At 48.7% G+C, this 15,993-nt stretch overlaps 1 protein-coding gene and 1 long non-coding RNA gene across 3 annotated transcripts; one reads left to right on the top strand and one right to left on the bottom strand.

Annotated features, from left to right (window-relative positions):
• Positions 1-2,230: 2,230 nt before the first annotated feature.
• On the bottom strand, positions 2,231-15,350 carry Pax1 (paired box 1). Of its 2 annotated transcripts, XM_006498911.4 has the most exons (6): positions 14,747-15,350; positions 11,974-12,263; positions 10,918-11,547; positions 9,261-9,403; positions 8,685-8,901; positions 2,231-3,566 (listed from the first exon to the last, which is right to left on the bottom strand). In XM_006498911.4, exons 1-6 carry the CDS (start codon positions 14,977-14,979, stop codon positions 3,475-3,477), a joined length of 1,605 nt encoding a protein of 534 aa, XP_006498974.1. In that variant the 5' UTR covers positions 14,980-15,350; the 3' UTR covers positions 2,231-3,474. The 2 variants fall into 2 exon arrangements, with proteins under 2 accessions (XP_006498974.1, NP_032806.2); NM_008780.2 differs by lacking the exon at positions 14,747-15,350 and having other exon boundaries at positions 11,974-12,286.
• AI646519 (expressed sequence AI646519) lies at positions 14,487-15,739 on the top strand. Its single transcript, NR_040330.1, has 2 exons — positions 14,487-14,929; positions 15,448-15,739. It is a non-coding gene; the product is annotated as an expressed sequence AI646519 (long non-coding RNA).
• The last annotated feature ends 254 nt before the right edge of the window (positions 15,740-15,993 follow it).

Raw genomic sequence — 15,993 nt, 5'->3', positions numbered from 1 at the left:
AACAAGTCCTCTGCTGAAAGAAGGGCATTTGGAAGGTGGCAAGAGTGTTCACCTATAAGAACAGAAATGAGACTACCAAGCAATTTTGAGTTTTCAGTTTGATGACTCTACTGTGCATTGCTCCTGTCCTTTCAAAGCCACCAGAGGGCCATCTGAGTGATTCTATGTCTTTCTTTGCATAGTTTTCTTTTTGATATGTCACTCTGTTTTTCCAGTTATTCTTAAAGTAAAAAGTAAAAAGCAGGTGGTGGCCCAGAGACAAACAGCCTCTGAGTACTGATTCTCTCTCAAATTACTCTGCCCTTCCTGGTGCTCTAAAATTGTGTTATGAGACTGCAATTCCTCTATGGCTCTAGTTGCACAGAGAACAAAATGCCATCTTTTAAATGTAATCTAAATTCTAGATCTCCCACCAGTCTTGGAAATAATTCCCCTGCCTTTTTTTACAGCTAAACAAATTCATCTCCAGGGAAGGCAAACAAAGGCAATGCCAGTCTTCTTACAGATGGCCCCTGTAGGCGTTATGGTAGTGGAAGGGTGTGTCACACAGATGGGACCCCGTAGCTAAGGGACACTACAGTCCTCTGTCCCATAGACTGCTCTCAGAGGAGCAAGAATTTAAGTTCATCGGGACTCTTTACACCCCTAGACTCAGAACAGTTTATCATTCAGTACCTAACATGAAAAGCCAAAGCCTGTTGGTATTGTGACTATTATATGCATCTCTTATATTCTGCCCCTCCCCCTGATATTCCTCTATAGCTCTAGATGTACAGAGAGCTCCAAAGTCCAGAATACTCTAAGACTTACTTTCATCACAGTGTATCAAAAACAATGGGGAATAGATCTGAGACATGTTTCCCTTTGCAGGTAGGACTTTTTTTTTAAAAAGTTTGCAATTATCCTGAATTGGATTTCAGGAGTCTCCTAGCCTTTATGACTGAGCAGTCTACCATATAGTCTCGAATGCAAAGAACAAGAGAAGATGAAAATCAGAAGATGGAGTCTGTAGTATAGTAGTATGTAGACTAATATAGATATAGTATGTATGTATAGTGTATATTGTATAAGTACTTCTCATATTTACAGAAAGGGTTGCAGTGCCTTCACCAGTCTAAGCAAGCCAGTACTTCTCCAGGAAGCAAGAAAGGATGCCTGAAGCTCTATGCCCAGGTTGAGTAATCTGCTGTGAGCACCTCAAGGCTAGCTGAAGTCACAAGACCCCTGCTATTTTTCACACTTCCCTCCCTCTCTTCTTAAGACCCACTTCTCTGCAAGATCTACTGGCATGTGGAAAGCTAGCCAGATTTCCTCAGAGTTCAAGTCCCAGTCCTGACTATTGGATGAGATGATGAGATGAGATGAGATGAGATGAGATGAGATGAGATGAGATGAGATGAGATGAGATGAGATGAGATGAGATCCTGTCACTCATTTCTATGCCCAGGCTCTTTCTTTGCAACTTGTTGTGTGCTCCAGAAAGAGTTAATCTGTTGTTCCTTTCCATTAAATGGAACTTTTTAAAGTCCAGAGACTTTAAAACCTAAAAAGTCTCTGTGTAAAGAAAGGAAGTACTGTTTTATAACTAATAACTTCAACAAGTACTACTTTTTAAATGCTGTGAACATCATTTCACACTGGTCCTATGCATGGGAGCAGATCAGACAGCTACTGTAGACAGTGACAGTTCCAAGCAATAACTTAACTCAAAAGTCTCTTCCCTGGGTTTCGGAAAGCCAAACACGGTGAGGCAAAAAAAAAAAAAAAAAAAAAAAAAAAAAAAAAAAAAAAAAACCCTAAAATAACCAAAACAAACAAAAAAATCAGCCAGAAACTCCTTTGTACTTTAAAGACAGACGCTTGCTTGTTCGGTAACCTGAGATACTTTTCTTTGGCTTTTAGAATGATAGAAAAGCCCTCCATTGTCTCCTTTGCCTTTTAAATTTTCCTTTCATTTTAGGATGGTTTCTGCACTTGGCTTTCCCCTCTGGTCCCCAAAGCTGAGCTGGCACTTCCTGGACCATGCTGGCCAGGGGGGGAGTGGGGTAGGGGCACACCAACCTGGTGGAGCCACTGACAAATGCCCCCATGCAGGTCACCTTCTTTTTCAGCGGCTGCCCAAGCAGAGCAGTGAGTACCCAAGAAAATCAAGAACTCATCCTCTGATCGTGTGCATCCTGGATGGAGCGATGGAGGGAGTCCAGATTAAGCACAAACACAGAACACAGACTTTCTCCCTCACCAAGCTGGCGAGTTTCAGACTTTCCTTTATTCAAAGGCAGCCATGTTTAACAGGTGAAGTCAGACTCTCACCAGTAATATGTTTATGACTACAACAATTGAATTATGCTCAGAGTCCCCACCACCAGTGCGCCTTAACTTGAAATCATTTAATAGCCCTCTTGCCTAGCTCCAGAAGAAGCCTTCTGGGTTCCTGGGTTTTTGCCCACCCCAATTCTTTGCAAACCAGAAACCAAAATGAACCTCACCACCCTGAAGCAGTTTGTTCTTCAAAATTAACAAATGTACTGAGCCCCAAACACCCGAAACCATGCTGATGGCTCTGGAGGTACATTAAGGAGTGTTGGGCATATCTGGCTGAGAGATAAGCCTAGTCTTTAATTACTAAAAACACCACCAGTCCCAACACCAGTCCCAGCATCTCTTTCTCCTGTCCTGTCTTCTTTTGGGTGACATTAACGTAGAAACAAAGCCAGCCTAGTCACTGGGCACAGAAAAACAAAAGGTTTCCAAACAATATTCTTGGGGTAGGGGCAGCAATCCAAGGAAGTTGTACTCTTGTTTGTTACTATAAAAATATATGATTAAGGGCTTTGGCTTTGCTCCTAGGTTCAAGCCCCACTCCCTTGGGACTGTGGCTGCTCAGGGGAGTGGGGGGAGGGGTATAAAGGAAGGTTGGGTCCTTGAAGAATGCACTGAAGTTTTCCCCACCCGCGGATTGAAGAAGTCGAGCCTAGGGAAGCTGTAAAGACCTTTGATTGTGAGAAAAGTGTGTGTGAGGAGAGAGAGAGAGAGAGAGAGAGAGAGAGAGAGAGAGAGAGAGAGAGAGAGAGAGAGAGAGAATGCAGAAAGAGAAAGGATTGAGATGAGAATATAAAGGAGGGAAGAGAGAGAGAGAACAGGCGGAGGGAGGGAGTGGAAGAGGAAGAAGAAGAGAGAGGAAGGATATGGATGGGAAAAGACAAAACAAAAATAAATTGAGGTGGATGCAGGAGTCTCTCTCCGAACTAGGAAGGTTAGGAGAACGCAGCCATCTAAAACCAAGACTCGGAAAGACCTAAAAAATTCCAGGGTTTCCTGAAGGAAGCACCGGCGGAACTGTTGAGACCAAAGCAATGCCGGGGCCCCAACTCCAGGATGCTGCTAGCGCAGAGGTGCAGAGGTCGAATGAGCTGAGCTGCACTCCCGGCCGGCTCCTCTGAACCGGGCTGTGGCTCTGTGAGAGGACAGCCCCTAGGAGGTCGAGGCTGGGATGGGCAGTCCGTGTAAGCTACCGAGTGCATCCGTGGCCTTGCCTCCCGGGCTGGGGGGCTTCCGGTCGGTCCCTGCGGAAGAAGCACAGGAGCATCGGGTCACCGCCCAGAGCCTAGGCTGTAGAGCAGGATGCCAGCAGGTCACGGACTTGGGGACGCTCACCCTTCCGTGTCCCGTTCAGGGAGCCACTCCACAAGGCGGGCTAGTGGATCTCCTCAACAGGCCGCTTCTCCAGTCATTCATTCCTGATGATGACCACAGAAGCAAGGGGTGGTGTGCACGTCTTCAGCTCCTAAGGAGACTTCATGACTAACCTGGCGCTGACCCTGCAGAGCATGTCCTCCCGTCCCCGACCCACCAATCCACTCCAGACCCATGCGAGATAAGCAGGATTGAGGGGCAGCTTAGGGTGTCTGGAGGTAGGCCGGGTGCGGAAAACGGGCCACCAAACATTCTTGGGGGCCTCAGACTTGAGCCAAGGTGGAGCTTTAGGTAAGCAGCGGAACACTGCGGCCACAGCGCATCCTGGGGCCTGTGGGCCTCTGGATTAAGTGGCAGTGGGCTTGCCAGATCAGACGGTATTCTGCGCATTGCTCTATTATTTGGGGTTTTGGGAAGGGGCCCAAGTTTTGCTACTGGAAGCCAGAAAGTGACGCCACGATTGTGCAATCCTATTTTTCCTTTCCCCAGAACCCGGATCCGGCTGGCTGTGCAGCTTTTCCTCGCACCAGGAGGCAAAAACAAATTATCTCTGACGGGGGGTTTTCGATTTTCTTTCCCTCCTCTCACAAAAAGCCACTCTCTAACGCATCAATTCCAATTCGTTGAGGGGGAACTCTGATTTGCCAGCTCCAGGCAACTTTGAAGTAACAGTACACACACACACACACACACACACACACACACACACACACACACACACACCAGGTTAGTGCAATATTTAAAGAGATAGATATACAGACAGTCCCGACCAAAGTCCTCCAGGCGATACCCCCACCTCTCAGTTCACTTTACTAAGCACAGTTATGACTGTACAGCCAAATATCCAGACATCTTTTTCCATCCTGATCACACACTTCAAAAGTGAGGACCTGTTTTTAAAACATGTGAGGCGAAGGCTTCTCAGGCAGAAATGACAAGTGGAGAAAAATAAACACCCAGGAGCCAGGAGATGAATTCCACCCCCACTTTGGGAAGATTCTCCCGTTTTTGGAGTCACTTAGCATACTCTAGTCTCTGGGAACTGTGACTAGGGAAGACAACTTAAAAAATATGGGAATTGCAAGAACATAGCATATGACAGAGAACCAGGAGAGGCTGGGACTCCACCAAAGGAGAGGGAATAGGAAGGAGTTTCATAATTTGCAAAGGCTATCTAATCGTCCATGACAGAGTTCTCTTTTGGTATTGTCCAAGCACCAACTCTGGATTAGCAATAATCAGAACAAAATTGCAAATTCTCTTTAACAAATAAATAGCAAGTCTTCTTCCTGGAAGCCTGAAAGTGACACTCATAAATGTGATTTTTTTTATTCCCCCCACCCCTTATTTTTAAATCTCTCCTGGGATCAGTTTTTGAACGTTAAAGTTTGCTGGTTTCTGAAACACGGGAATGCCTTTGAAGTCAATGTGGTCCCTCACCTTGGGGAGGAAAGTACTGGCACAGAGACCTTTGGGTGGCTGTGGAGGTTCTTAAAAGCCCATCCCCTCCTTGTGAAGAGAAGACTTCCTTATTCTTCTCTCAGTTCCAAAGAATTAAAGTTCCCTTTCAGGAGAAGGGAAGCATCAGCAGTCATTCCTACTTTCTTGCCTCCACAGGAGGGAAAACAGAGTTGCTACCTTCCGCCAAGACAAAGGCAGTAAATTGTGAAGCACAAGCTGATATTCGATGAGGTTCCAGGTTGAATAATGAGTAAGATACCCATTTGCAGCTAACTGGAGGAACACACTAGTGAATATTGTATCCTGGATACACATTGGGTCATCAAAATAATTTGATTTTTACTGGGTATATTTATATTCATATGAATACAAATTCCTATTGTCTCTGAAAAGACAATTTTGTATCAAAAAGTTAACTAGTATTAATTTTACTATTATACAGTAAACAAAAAGTAATGACAGTAAACTCTCATGAAACAATTTTCTTTGAACACATTAATTGTTTAAAAAATTGTTAAAAGCAAATGGCACTGGATTAGATTACTTTGCTTTAACTCTTCAAAGTCCAGTTAAGGGGCAATTCTTTCTGCCCATGAGAAGAATGTAAATTCATACTGCAAGGGAGTATGTAACTTTTACATTTCAAAAACAGGTGCTTAATGAACAATTCTGTTTACAACCACTGAGCACAAATGCTTGCAAGCCAGCCTGAGAAATTGTTCACTGGAATGGATGTGAATAATTCCTTTAACACATTTTTTTAAGGCACTGTATGGATCAGGATACTAACTTACTAATTTAATAACCAATGTAGTTAACTTGGTTGTAGGTTCTGTATTTTATTGTAGGAGATGGATATGATGGTCACAGGGGTTCTGCCAGTGAGGTGTTCTGTATTTCTGAAAAGGGGGTGTCTGATAAAAAAAATCAATCAGGAATAACCCCCAAATACAGATCCCTCCCAAGCTGACTACAGGTCTTTGGAGTTAGTGAGTGTGTGATCACCTTTGGATCTTATCCTTGATACATCACAGGTTTTTATGTGAGGCAGAAGCACCCTCATGACCAAGTGGCCCTTCTGAAAACTACTTCCTTTTGGAATCAATGAACTCTTCAGTTTACTATGTCTTCCTTCTCCTTGGGACCAACCCAGGAGAAATCACTTAAATTCTTGACTAAATACTTTTAACTTGAGTAAGCCTGCTCAGTTAAGCAGGGTGTGGCAAAGCTCATTTAAATATCCACACCAACAGTCCCACTTCCGTGTGAGAAACTGAGTGAGGGGGAATTCACCCTGAGACCCTTCAACTGTCCTTAAATGTAGGGGGCTAATGAAAGCTATTTTCAGGTTTCAGAATTCTTTTCATGGACTTTTTTTTCTCCAGGTGAGCAAGTAATGTTATCCTATTATTTAAACTAAATTAAAATAAAGTCTCTGACTCGGTCTAGACAAATGAGTGCAGTCTTAATAGGCTAGGATAGAACTGTTCTACAACGTAGTTAAGGGTTGGAGAGATGACTCAGCAGTCAAGAGCACTGACTGCTCTTCCAGAAGACAGGTTTCAATTCCCAGCAACCAAATAGCAGCTCACAGCTGTTGGCAACATCTGATACCCTCACATAGACATGCAGATAAAACACCTTGCACATAAAATAAAGATAAATAATTTTAAAATACTTTGAAATTTCAAAAGCTGTTTTCTTCCTTCAGTTTATTCCTGTGGATCGTACCTAGTCTCCCCTTCCAAATCCGTGATTCAGTTACCTGGCCTCACCAAAACTTCTTGGAAATAGATCTTTTTGTCTGGGAACTACTATCATCTGTCTAGCCATGGGCACAACCCCACCACGACCCCTTCCAGCATTGGTGGGTGTGAGACAGGTAAGATCAGAACTATTTCCTAATCCCAGAACACCCTTCTGGCTCATTCTGTCCTTTAGTTTGTGTGCATGGTCCCCTTCTCTGCTGGAGCCGAAACTCCCTTCTAGTAGTGAAGTTTAGATGTTCTGGTGATCAAAACCTAAATACGAGCAGGTTCAGAACGGACAGATTTAAGATCAGGTGAATTATTTCTCAGTACAGTGAAAAACAAGAATTTCACAGACAGTATGATTTAATCCATGCTGGCCCCATGTGTTAAATCTCTGGTTGACTTTTTAGAAAGCAGATTTTGAAGGGGAAGGGGGACGAGGCTCCAAGCCACAGCGCCCTGGGATGGAAAGAACCTTAATGCTTTCGATTTCCCCGCCGAATGCGCTGAGGAACAAGAGTCTAAGAAAGAGCAGGGCCAAGGTTTAAAAGGAACCGAGAAGAAAAGGAAGGGCAAGACTCAGTGGGGAGTCCAGCTGTGGAAGTCAGGAGTGTCACTGATAGGGTCCAACCCAGGCTCTTGTAGGATTGAAGTGCAGGACTCTCTCCACTATAGAAAGCTACTGTTTCTAGGCTACCCAAATGTGGGCCTGGGGTGTTTTGCAATTAACACATTTTTGCAGTCTACACAAATGTGGGCGTTTTAGACCATTCTTGGCATGGAGAACATGAAGCCAGAACGGGCAACAATTTGACCAAAGATATAAGAACTTCAATGACACCTAAAGTCTTGATTACCAGCCTGACCCTCTTCCTTCTCTCTCAATAGGTTAAAAGGGGCAGTTTAAAGTGAACCGCTCACTCTCTAGGTGCCCTTTCTTTTTTTTTTTTTTTTTTTTCCTTTTTTTTTTCTTTCCATTTTTTATTAGGTATTTAGCTCATTTACATTTCCAATGCTATACCAAAAGTCCCCCATACCCACCCACCCCCACTCCCCTACCCGCCCACTCCCCCTTTTTGGCCCTGGCATTCCCCTGTTCTGGGGCATATAAAGTTTGTGTGTCCAATGGGCCTCTCTTTCCAGTGATGGCCGACTAGGCCATCTTTTGATACATATGCAGCTAGAGTCAAGAGCTCCGGGGTACTGGTTAGTTCATAATGTTGATCCACCTATAGGGTTGCAGATCCCTTTAGCTCCTTGGGTACTTTCTCTAGCTCCTCCATTGGGAGCCCTGTGATCCATCCATTAGCTGACTGTGGGCATCCACTTCTGTGTTTGCTAGGCCCCGGCATAGTCTCACAAGAGACAGCTACATCTGGGTCCTTTCGATAAAATCTTGCTAGTGTATGCAATGGTGTCAGCGTTTGGATGCTGATTATGGGGTGGATCCCTGGATAAGGCAGTCTCTACATGGTCCACCCTTTAATCTCAGCTCCAAACTTTGTCTCTGTAACTCCTTCCAAGGGTGTTTTGTTCCCACTTCTAAGGAGGGGCATAGTGTCCACACTTCAGTCTTCATTTTTCTTGAGTTTCATGTGTTTAGGAAATTGTATCTTATATCTTGATGAATCTACCCCAATCGCCTCGAGTCTCCCTCCCCTACTTTTCCCCCATCCCCCACTCATCACCCCCCCTCCTTTCTTCTGTCTTCCAAGCTCCTCTCCTCAGTTTCTAACCCCTCCAATAACCTGACACCTCCCAAATGGCGCCCCTCACCTTCTCGGTGTTTGAAGGTCATTGCCGCTGCAAGCTCCCCGCCGTGCACCGCCACACCAGCTCCGTGGGGCGTCAGTGGGGGTGCCTGGGCTGGTGGCCAGGGCGGGCCGGGAGATAGGTAGCCGGCTGCTGGAGCGCTGTATACTCCGTGCTGGTTGGAAGCCGGGTAGGCGCAGGCAGGAAGGAAGCCTCCCACTGCGGAGAGGCTGGAAGCCGACTACAGAAAGGAGGAGACAGCGTCAGAAAACCCTCTGGCTTCTCCAGCACAGGCCGCCTTGGCACGAACTCTGTTGTCCTGTCACTTGTCACGATTCTAGGACTCCCTAGCAATCTGATTTTAAAACCTCAGGGTGTTTGTTTGTTTTTAATCGAAAGGCATGTCAATCTTCACTCGAAAGCCAGACTGCTCTTAACTAGGACTGCGGGACTTGAGGACAGCAATAGGCCGCTGGAAGATGCTCTCTGCCCAGACTTCGCAAAGCCTGGCTGGGAGTCGCTGCTGCTCTTTCTCCTCACCCTAACCCTTTCTGTGCCCACCCCCCGCCAAGGTCACCTACTGCCCTGCATTCTGGTTACCTGAGTATATTTAATGTCTGCCTCCAAGGCAGGTTTCTCGAGTCCATTCACTGCTGGCGAGGTGGGGAAGGCCGCACGGTTCACACCCGCCCAGTCTTCCATCTTGGGGGAGTAGGCAGCGCCTTCGCTCCCAGCCAGGGCCCCTGCAGGAACGCAGATGGAGTGGATATCTGTGCATTCGTGAAGACCTCCAGCTCAGACTTTTGTACAGAGCCAATGACCCAACTAGAATCAGCGACCCAACTAGAATCAGCGACCTAACTAGAATCAGCGAGCACTGCCAGACATCCCCTCCCACCCCCCAGAGGCTGCCACAAACTCCAAAGGCCTTTCTTTGGAGGTGGGGGAGGTGGCAGGACCCGGCCTTTCCGAGCAAGGGAGAGAGGGGCCTCCAGTTCATTTCCTCCAACCCTGGCCCGCTTCCTACGAAAAAAGCTTAAGTACCAGCAGGCGAGGCTCAACCGGAGGCAGTTTCTTCACTGCTCAGAAGCAGCAACAAGAAAGATTCAAGTTCAAGGCAACTTCACGAAAATTTTGTAAACCTCTAGATGTCTTTTATTAGCACCCAGAAGGCTAGAAGACCGTTTTGGCCCAGGTCTGCCTCTAGGGACATTCTTGGTCTCTCAAAAGAGACACCAACTCCAAGATCTACGCCAAGATGTCTCAAGCACAGAGCTGTTCCCAGATCAGGTGTGTGCCCCCTGCTGAGGGAAACCTTGAAAGGTGGATGCAGACCTAGTAGCCACTTCCCAACCACCTGCCTTCTGCTGCTCCATGGATAGTTTTGGTTGGTGCTATGTTGGTATAGTGCCACCTAAATGAACAGTGTGCAGAGCCTCGGAGATTGGGCTAAGCGATCCATTTTCCCCAGCTTGTGTGTCCTGGGTCTGCTCAGGTCGGCTCCTGGCAGGGGGCAAAGGCGCCTTAAGGAAGGCAACACTAGCTGCTTGGGAAAGGAGCCAATGCTTCCAGAAAACACCACATATATATCATCCTAGGCAGGGCATCAAAGTTGCCTGAAACTTTCAGTCTTTTTCGTGCAACAGAAATTACCAATATTTGACTGAATTTTAATGACAACCAGAGCACAAGTCCTAGCAACTGCCCCAAAGAGAATGGGGCGTCATTACCTCTATTCTAATGGCAGGACATGAACGGCCTCTGAACCCAACAGAGGTCTAGCCCATACTTTAAAAAAAGAAAAGAAAAAGAAAACACCGACTACAGGGGTTCTTTCTCTTTTACTTGAAACACCTCCTGAGCCCGCATCAGCTCCTGAAGGAACCTGAAAGCTAAAGAAGGGGCTGAGCAAAAATGGCCCAAGCGGTTTGTTTGGCTTAGATTTGGCGATAGGCATTTGCATTCTTTTTGCAAGAATGAAAAAGTGCAATTTCAGGCCTCCGATTTTGTGGTCTGCGCCTGCTCTTCTACTTGAGAAATATTTTCCATAGTTGTCATAAAAAGTTCAAGATGTCCGAAGACTCTCACAGAAGGTTCTGGACCCCCAGCCTGTGTGGCCAGTCGTGAACTTACTTTTGAGCCAAAGTCAGTTCTAGAAGGAGAAGGGCATGCAACACCCTCGCTCATCCTCCCGTCCCAAGTTCTGCCTTTTGTAGAAAATTACCGAAGACATCACGACTAAGACACCACGACTAACCTGTTTGCTCCATAAACGTCCGGATGCCCAGGATGTTGCTGACTGAATGTGCGGAGGGCCATGAACGCGGGATACTGACGTGGCCCGCCGAGCCGGGGACCCCGGGATGAGTGCCCATCTTAGTGCCCGTGGGTGACACTGGGCTGGGGTAGGGGTACTGGTAGATATGATTGTAGGGCAGTGCAGGCTGCGGAGGCGGCTGCTTACTTGCTTCGTATGGCCCTGGCTGCGCCAGGCTGCCAATCTTATTTCGCAGGATGCGACTGATGGAGCTCACAGAGGGCACGTTGTACTTGTCACAAACGCCATCAGCCAGTAGCCGGTCACGGATCTCCCAGGCAAAGATGCCAGGATCCCCCTGTTTGTAGTCCCGGATGTGCTTCACTACATTGGGGGTGGTAACTCGAGGTTTGCTGCCCCCGATGGCCCCGGGCAGGATGGAGCCGGTCTCGTTGTAGCGCGCCAGGATTTTGCTCACGCAGCCATGAGAGACCCGCAGTTGCCTACTGATGTCACAGGGTCGGATACCCAGCTGTGCTAGCTCCACGATTCGTAGGCGGATGGCATTGGGCAGGGGACGGCCGTTGACGAACACGCCACCAAGTTGGTTCACTTCGCCGTACGTCTGCTCTGCAGACGCGCCGGATAGGAGTGAGCAGGCGAGGGAGAAAACACCGGCGGGTTACTCAAGGGTGTCCTTGGGGAACCAATGCACTGCACCCTAGCGCGACTCTGAGATAACCCGCAGGTCCACCCCAGCCTCCGACATCTCAGATCTAAGGACAGAGCCAGCCGGGGACAGGCTGGCACATGTCGGGGTCAGGGACATTGTGCTCTTCAGCCCTTGGTGCCCTTTCGCGACTTTAGTCATACCCTCACCTCCTCCCTGAACTTAAGGGACTGACCCATCGATGGCTGGGAGCAGCAGAGGACGTGGCTCCTGAGGACATAGAACCCTTCTGCCCAGGGAAAGTGGATCAGGAGGAAGGGAGGGAGGCAGAGAGTCTCAACCCAGCTCCGCACCCGCCCGCACCCGGGCTGAAGCTCGCCCCTTACCCATCGCGCGCGGGCCGGCCAGCTGCCTGGCGCCGGAGCGGCGGGGGCTGGGCCCGGCGCAGTCCGGGAGAGCTCGGGCGCCGCCACCGCCGGAGAGGCATAGAGGGAGGGCGCGCGCGAGCCGTGGGCCGCGGCGGCTGGAGACGCGCAGTGAGCCGCTGCCCAGCGCGCCGCCCGCCCCAGGGCCTGCCGCAGCCGCCGCCGCCCGCTCCCAGGACACTCTCCAGGCCCGCGACCCCAGGCCCAAGGTGAACTTCATCCGATTGGGAGAAATTCGTCTGACCGGGAAGCTGCAGGGTGCGAGAATCAATTTGACGTGTCCTCCACGTCAATCTCTACAGTCACGCTGGAGACTCACGAATTGGCAGCTCATTGGTTCCCGTCACCGAGCCTGGCGTCCCCCTCCCCGCCCAGAAACTCTACCCCTCCTCCTAGTTCTTGGCTTCCCCCCTCCGCCTTTCTCTTACCCTCTCCGGAACCCTTACCCCCCCCCACACACACACACACCCCACCCCACCCACATACACACCAGGAATATACACCACCCTAAACCTAAGCCAGATCCTGGGATCATCCAATCTTTGTTGCTTTTTATGGCCTTCCTAACCTACTTCAGGAAAGGTAGGGGAGTCATCTCAAGTTGATCATACATTAACAATCACCTCCACCGCCATTACTAATAACCCGTTGGAAGGTAGAAGTTGATCCTGGCACGGTGTTTTAGCATGTGGCTATCTCCACCACCTGCTGCCCTGAGGAGAAGAGACAGGTCAGGTGGATACAGAACCTGGGGAACCACCAAGATGAAAAGAAAGAGGTCCAGCTTGGAAGGGGCATCGAGGAAGGGTGGTCCACAGTGGCTTATGGAGCGGACTCTCCCAGATCCCATTTCTCATGGTTGTCCATCCTGTACTCATAACAGGAGTGCCTTTGGAGTAACATGAGGTGATTTCAGTGACCCGAAAGGAGCACAGCATTCCAGGTTCTGCCTCGAATGACAAAGCCCACCCACCAGAACTCATTCCTCTCCAGTAAGTGACACAAGGAACAAGCAGGAAAGGCAGACTTGCTGCTTCCTGTCCCCAACAATCGGGCAATCTTCAAAAAACCATAATGGTTGCTGAGCTCCTGTTCCAGATCCAGACAGTCTCTTTCAGACAGGCCAGGAGATCCTGCCCGCACTCCACACACACACACACACACACACACACACACACACACACACACACACTTCCTCATCCGTCTGGCCTAGACATTCCCTGGCACCAGTAGTCTTCCAGAGGTCTCTGCTAAATGACCCTTCAGCTCTGGTATTAAAAATCAACTCTTCTAATTCATATCCATGCACAGTGCTGGGCCTCCAAGCTGGCCTTCATAAAGGCAGCAATCCCGAAGGAAGCAATGAGCTGGTCATGGAGTTCTGCACCTCATGCCGTGCCAGCAGAGCAAGACCTGGGAATTCCCAGGTGAGACAAGTAGACACCAAGAGCTTTGGGGCTAGTCACAAAATAGCCTGATGGAACCCCAGGAAACAGCCACAATCCTGGACCTTCCATGGAGTTCAAACCACCCCTCAGGAATCAAGAAAATGCCTCTCCTCACCAACACACATCCCTCCATCTCTAGCTCTTCAGAGCAGCCTGGAGACTGCTCAGTGTTCAAGGGCAGTGATGTTGTTAAAGGCTCCTGCAGGTTGACTCTGTCAGCATAGCTTCAGGAGCCTCGCTGGAAGCCCTGACCACTTTTCTCCCTTTTCTGGGGGAGGGGAACTTTGATGGACCGCATTCAACCCATGCAAATGTGTGTCAGAAGGACCTTTACCATAAATTCCTGGCTCTCCAGGGAAACTGTACAACACCCAGTAGTCTGGGATTGGTGTGAAGGGAACTGTGAAAGAGAACTGGGAGATTCGAAAGAAGAGGTATCTCTGTCTGGCCGCCCATAAACATAGTGCTAGCTCAAGCTCTAAGAGTTTCAGAGAGGTTGCTGGGATGTGGAAGAGGTCTGGGGGACCCGTGCACCCTTGAAGGTGCCCCAACCCCCCAGTGAGAACAGTAAACACACGGAACACCAGGCCCATTAGAACAGGGCAGCCTTCCGGTAAAGACCTAGAGAACAACATAGATTTAAGGTGGGCATGCTAGGTGTAGGAGCTTTCGGTGGGGTGGGGGTGGGGGGCTGCGGAGAGCGCAAGGAGCAGAGAATGAATGCACTTGGGGGGGGCAGTTCCTTGAGGCTTCTCTCTTTCAATTCTTTTCAGATCATTTGGTATTTGAGAGCCTTTAATCTAGAGATTCATTTCCAGGATTTCTAGTCAGGCAAGGAATATTAAGAAATGTGCGATCCTTTGCCATCTGACTCCGCTAGGTGTGAAAAACAGCTTCTATCCCTTAACCCAAAAATGCATCAAAGTAGCTAGCTAAAGGCTGAAGGGCTGGAGGAGGGGGGTCGGTAAGCCAGCTCAAAGAGTAGCTAAAGTTAGCTATGCCACAGAGAGCTGTTTCAATGAAACTATCCTTTGCTCAGTCTGCCGCTTCCTCTGCAAGAAGCTCGGTCCAGACAGCACCAAACTCTCTAGAGGAAGGCCCACTGGTGATCCAGGAGAGGAGAAGGTGGAGGAGCGACTTAGGAGATTTGCACTTGTGGCGGCAGGCTCTCTGGAATAACTGAACCTGCCAGGCTTCCCCATCACCATGTTCCCTCCTCAACAGCCAGCTGCGTGCCTGCTCGACCACACAGTGGTCAGCAGGTCTAGGCTTCAGAAAAACCTTACAGTTTGTCGCCCCCTGTCGGGTCCGGTCCCGGCTTGGCTGCGCAGGTTCCCGCGCAGCTGGCTGGATGAGGTGGCGCAAAGGTTGGAGTGCAGAAGGCAAAGTGTCTCTTCAACTTTCCGGGCTGCGGCTTGGTTATCTCCACCGCTCTGGAGCAGCTAATGGTCCATGAGGCGCACGCAAAGGTAAGAAAGCTCGTATACTTCACTTTTGGTTTGATAAAATAGTATTGCATGCGCTAAGCCCGGCGTGCAACCAAGTGAGCGAGTAGTGGTTTCCAGGAACGTGGAAGTTCCCGGGCTGGAGAACCTCACACAGCGAAAGCCTGGTCCGCCCTGTGCTGAAAGCTCACAGGGCCAGAGGACTAAGGTGAGGGTCTCTAAGGGTTCCTGGCTCAGGTATCCCAGGGCAGAGAAAGAAGGTGAGGCAAGCTTCATAGGCGTTGGAAGTTAAAGAGGAGGTTAAAAGAGAAGCGAGTCTTTCTGGGGACTGGAGGCTGGGAGCGGAGAAAGTCGCTAAGAGCCAGAGAGTCACCAGAGCCGTGAATGGAGGACCCTAATGTTCAGGCTGAATGAGTCAATCTCCAAGCTTCACTTCTCTGCACCATCTTGATTTTTGATGGGATGGTGGTGCGGGGGAAGTTATTTGGGTGCAAACGAAGCGTGCAACGGGCTGACTGTTCCCCGGGACTCACACATTTCAGGTCTCCAGCAATAAACTAAACAAGCAGAAGCAAGTTCCACTCTGGACCCGCAGGTGCGCGGCTTGATTCTGCCGGGAAGGAACCCAGAGTAGGAGCAAACACGCCGCTTTCGCAGAGCAGCTCTGAAGTAGCCTGCGTCGGTTTTCCAGCAGCCGGGGACTGGTAGAACTGGGTTTCGCTGCTCCAGTCTCTCCTGACTCAGGCCTTGCACTTTCGTTGTTTCATGAACACTGAGAAGTGCGTTACATGGTTTGAAATTAAAGTCAAACAAACGATCTCTTTTCTTTTAAAATTCGTGTGCTGGTTTGTTTTGTCCTTTTTTTTTTTAAGCAATGCAAACTTCAGAGTACTTTGTGTAAGGATTCTGTGTAAGGACAGACTACGCAACGGACTTTGTGTAAGAAGAGCCTACTTTACTCTTTAAGGGCATTTTACAATGGACAATTTTACCACTACACAACACTTAAAAATAAGAAAATGCTTTTTTTTTTTTTTTTTTTAGTTTGACATGTGGCCAGGTGCAAGAAAGCGTTGGAGGCAAAGCCT

This window comes from Mus musculus, chromosome 2, assembly GCF_000001635.26.
Source record: "Mus musculus strain C57BL/6J chromosome 2, GRCm38.p6 C57BL/6J".
In the NCBI taxonomy this organism is placed as follows: domain Eukaryota; kingdom Metazoa; phylum Chordata; class Mammalia; order Rodentia; family Muridae; genus Mus; species Mus musculus.
This window is presented reverse-complemented; position numbering and strand designations above follow the sequence as displayed.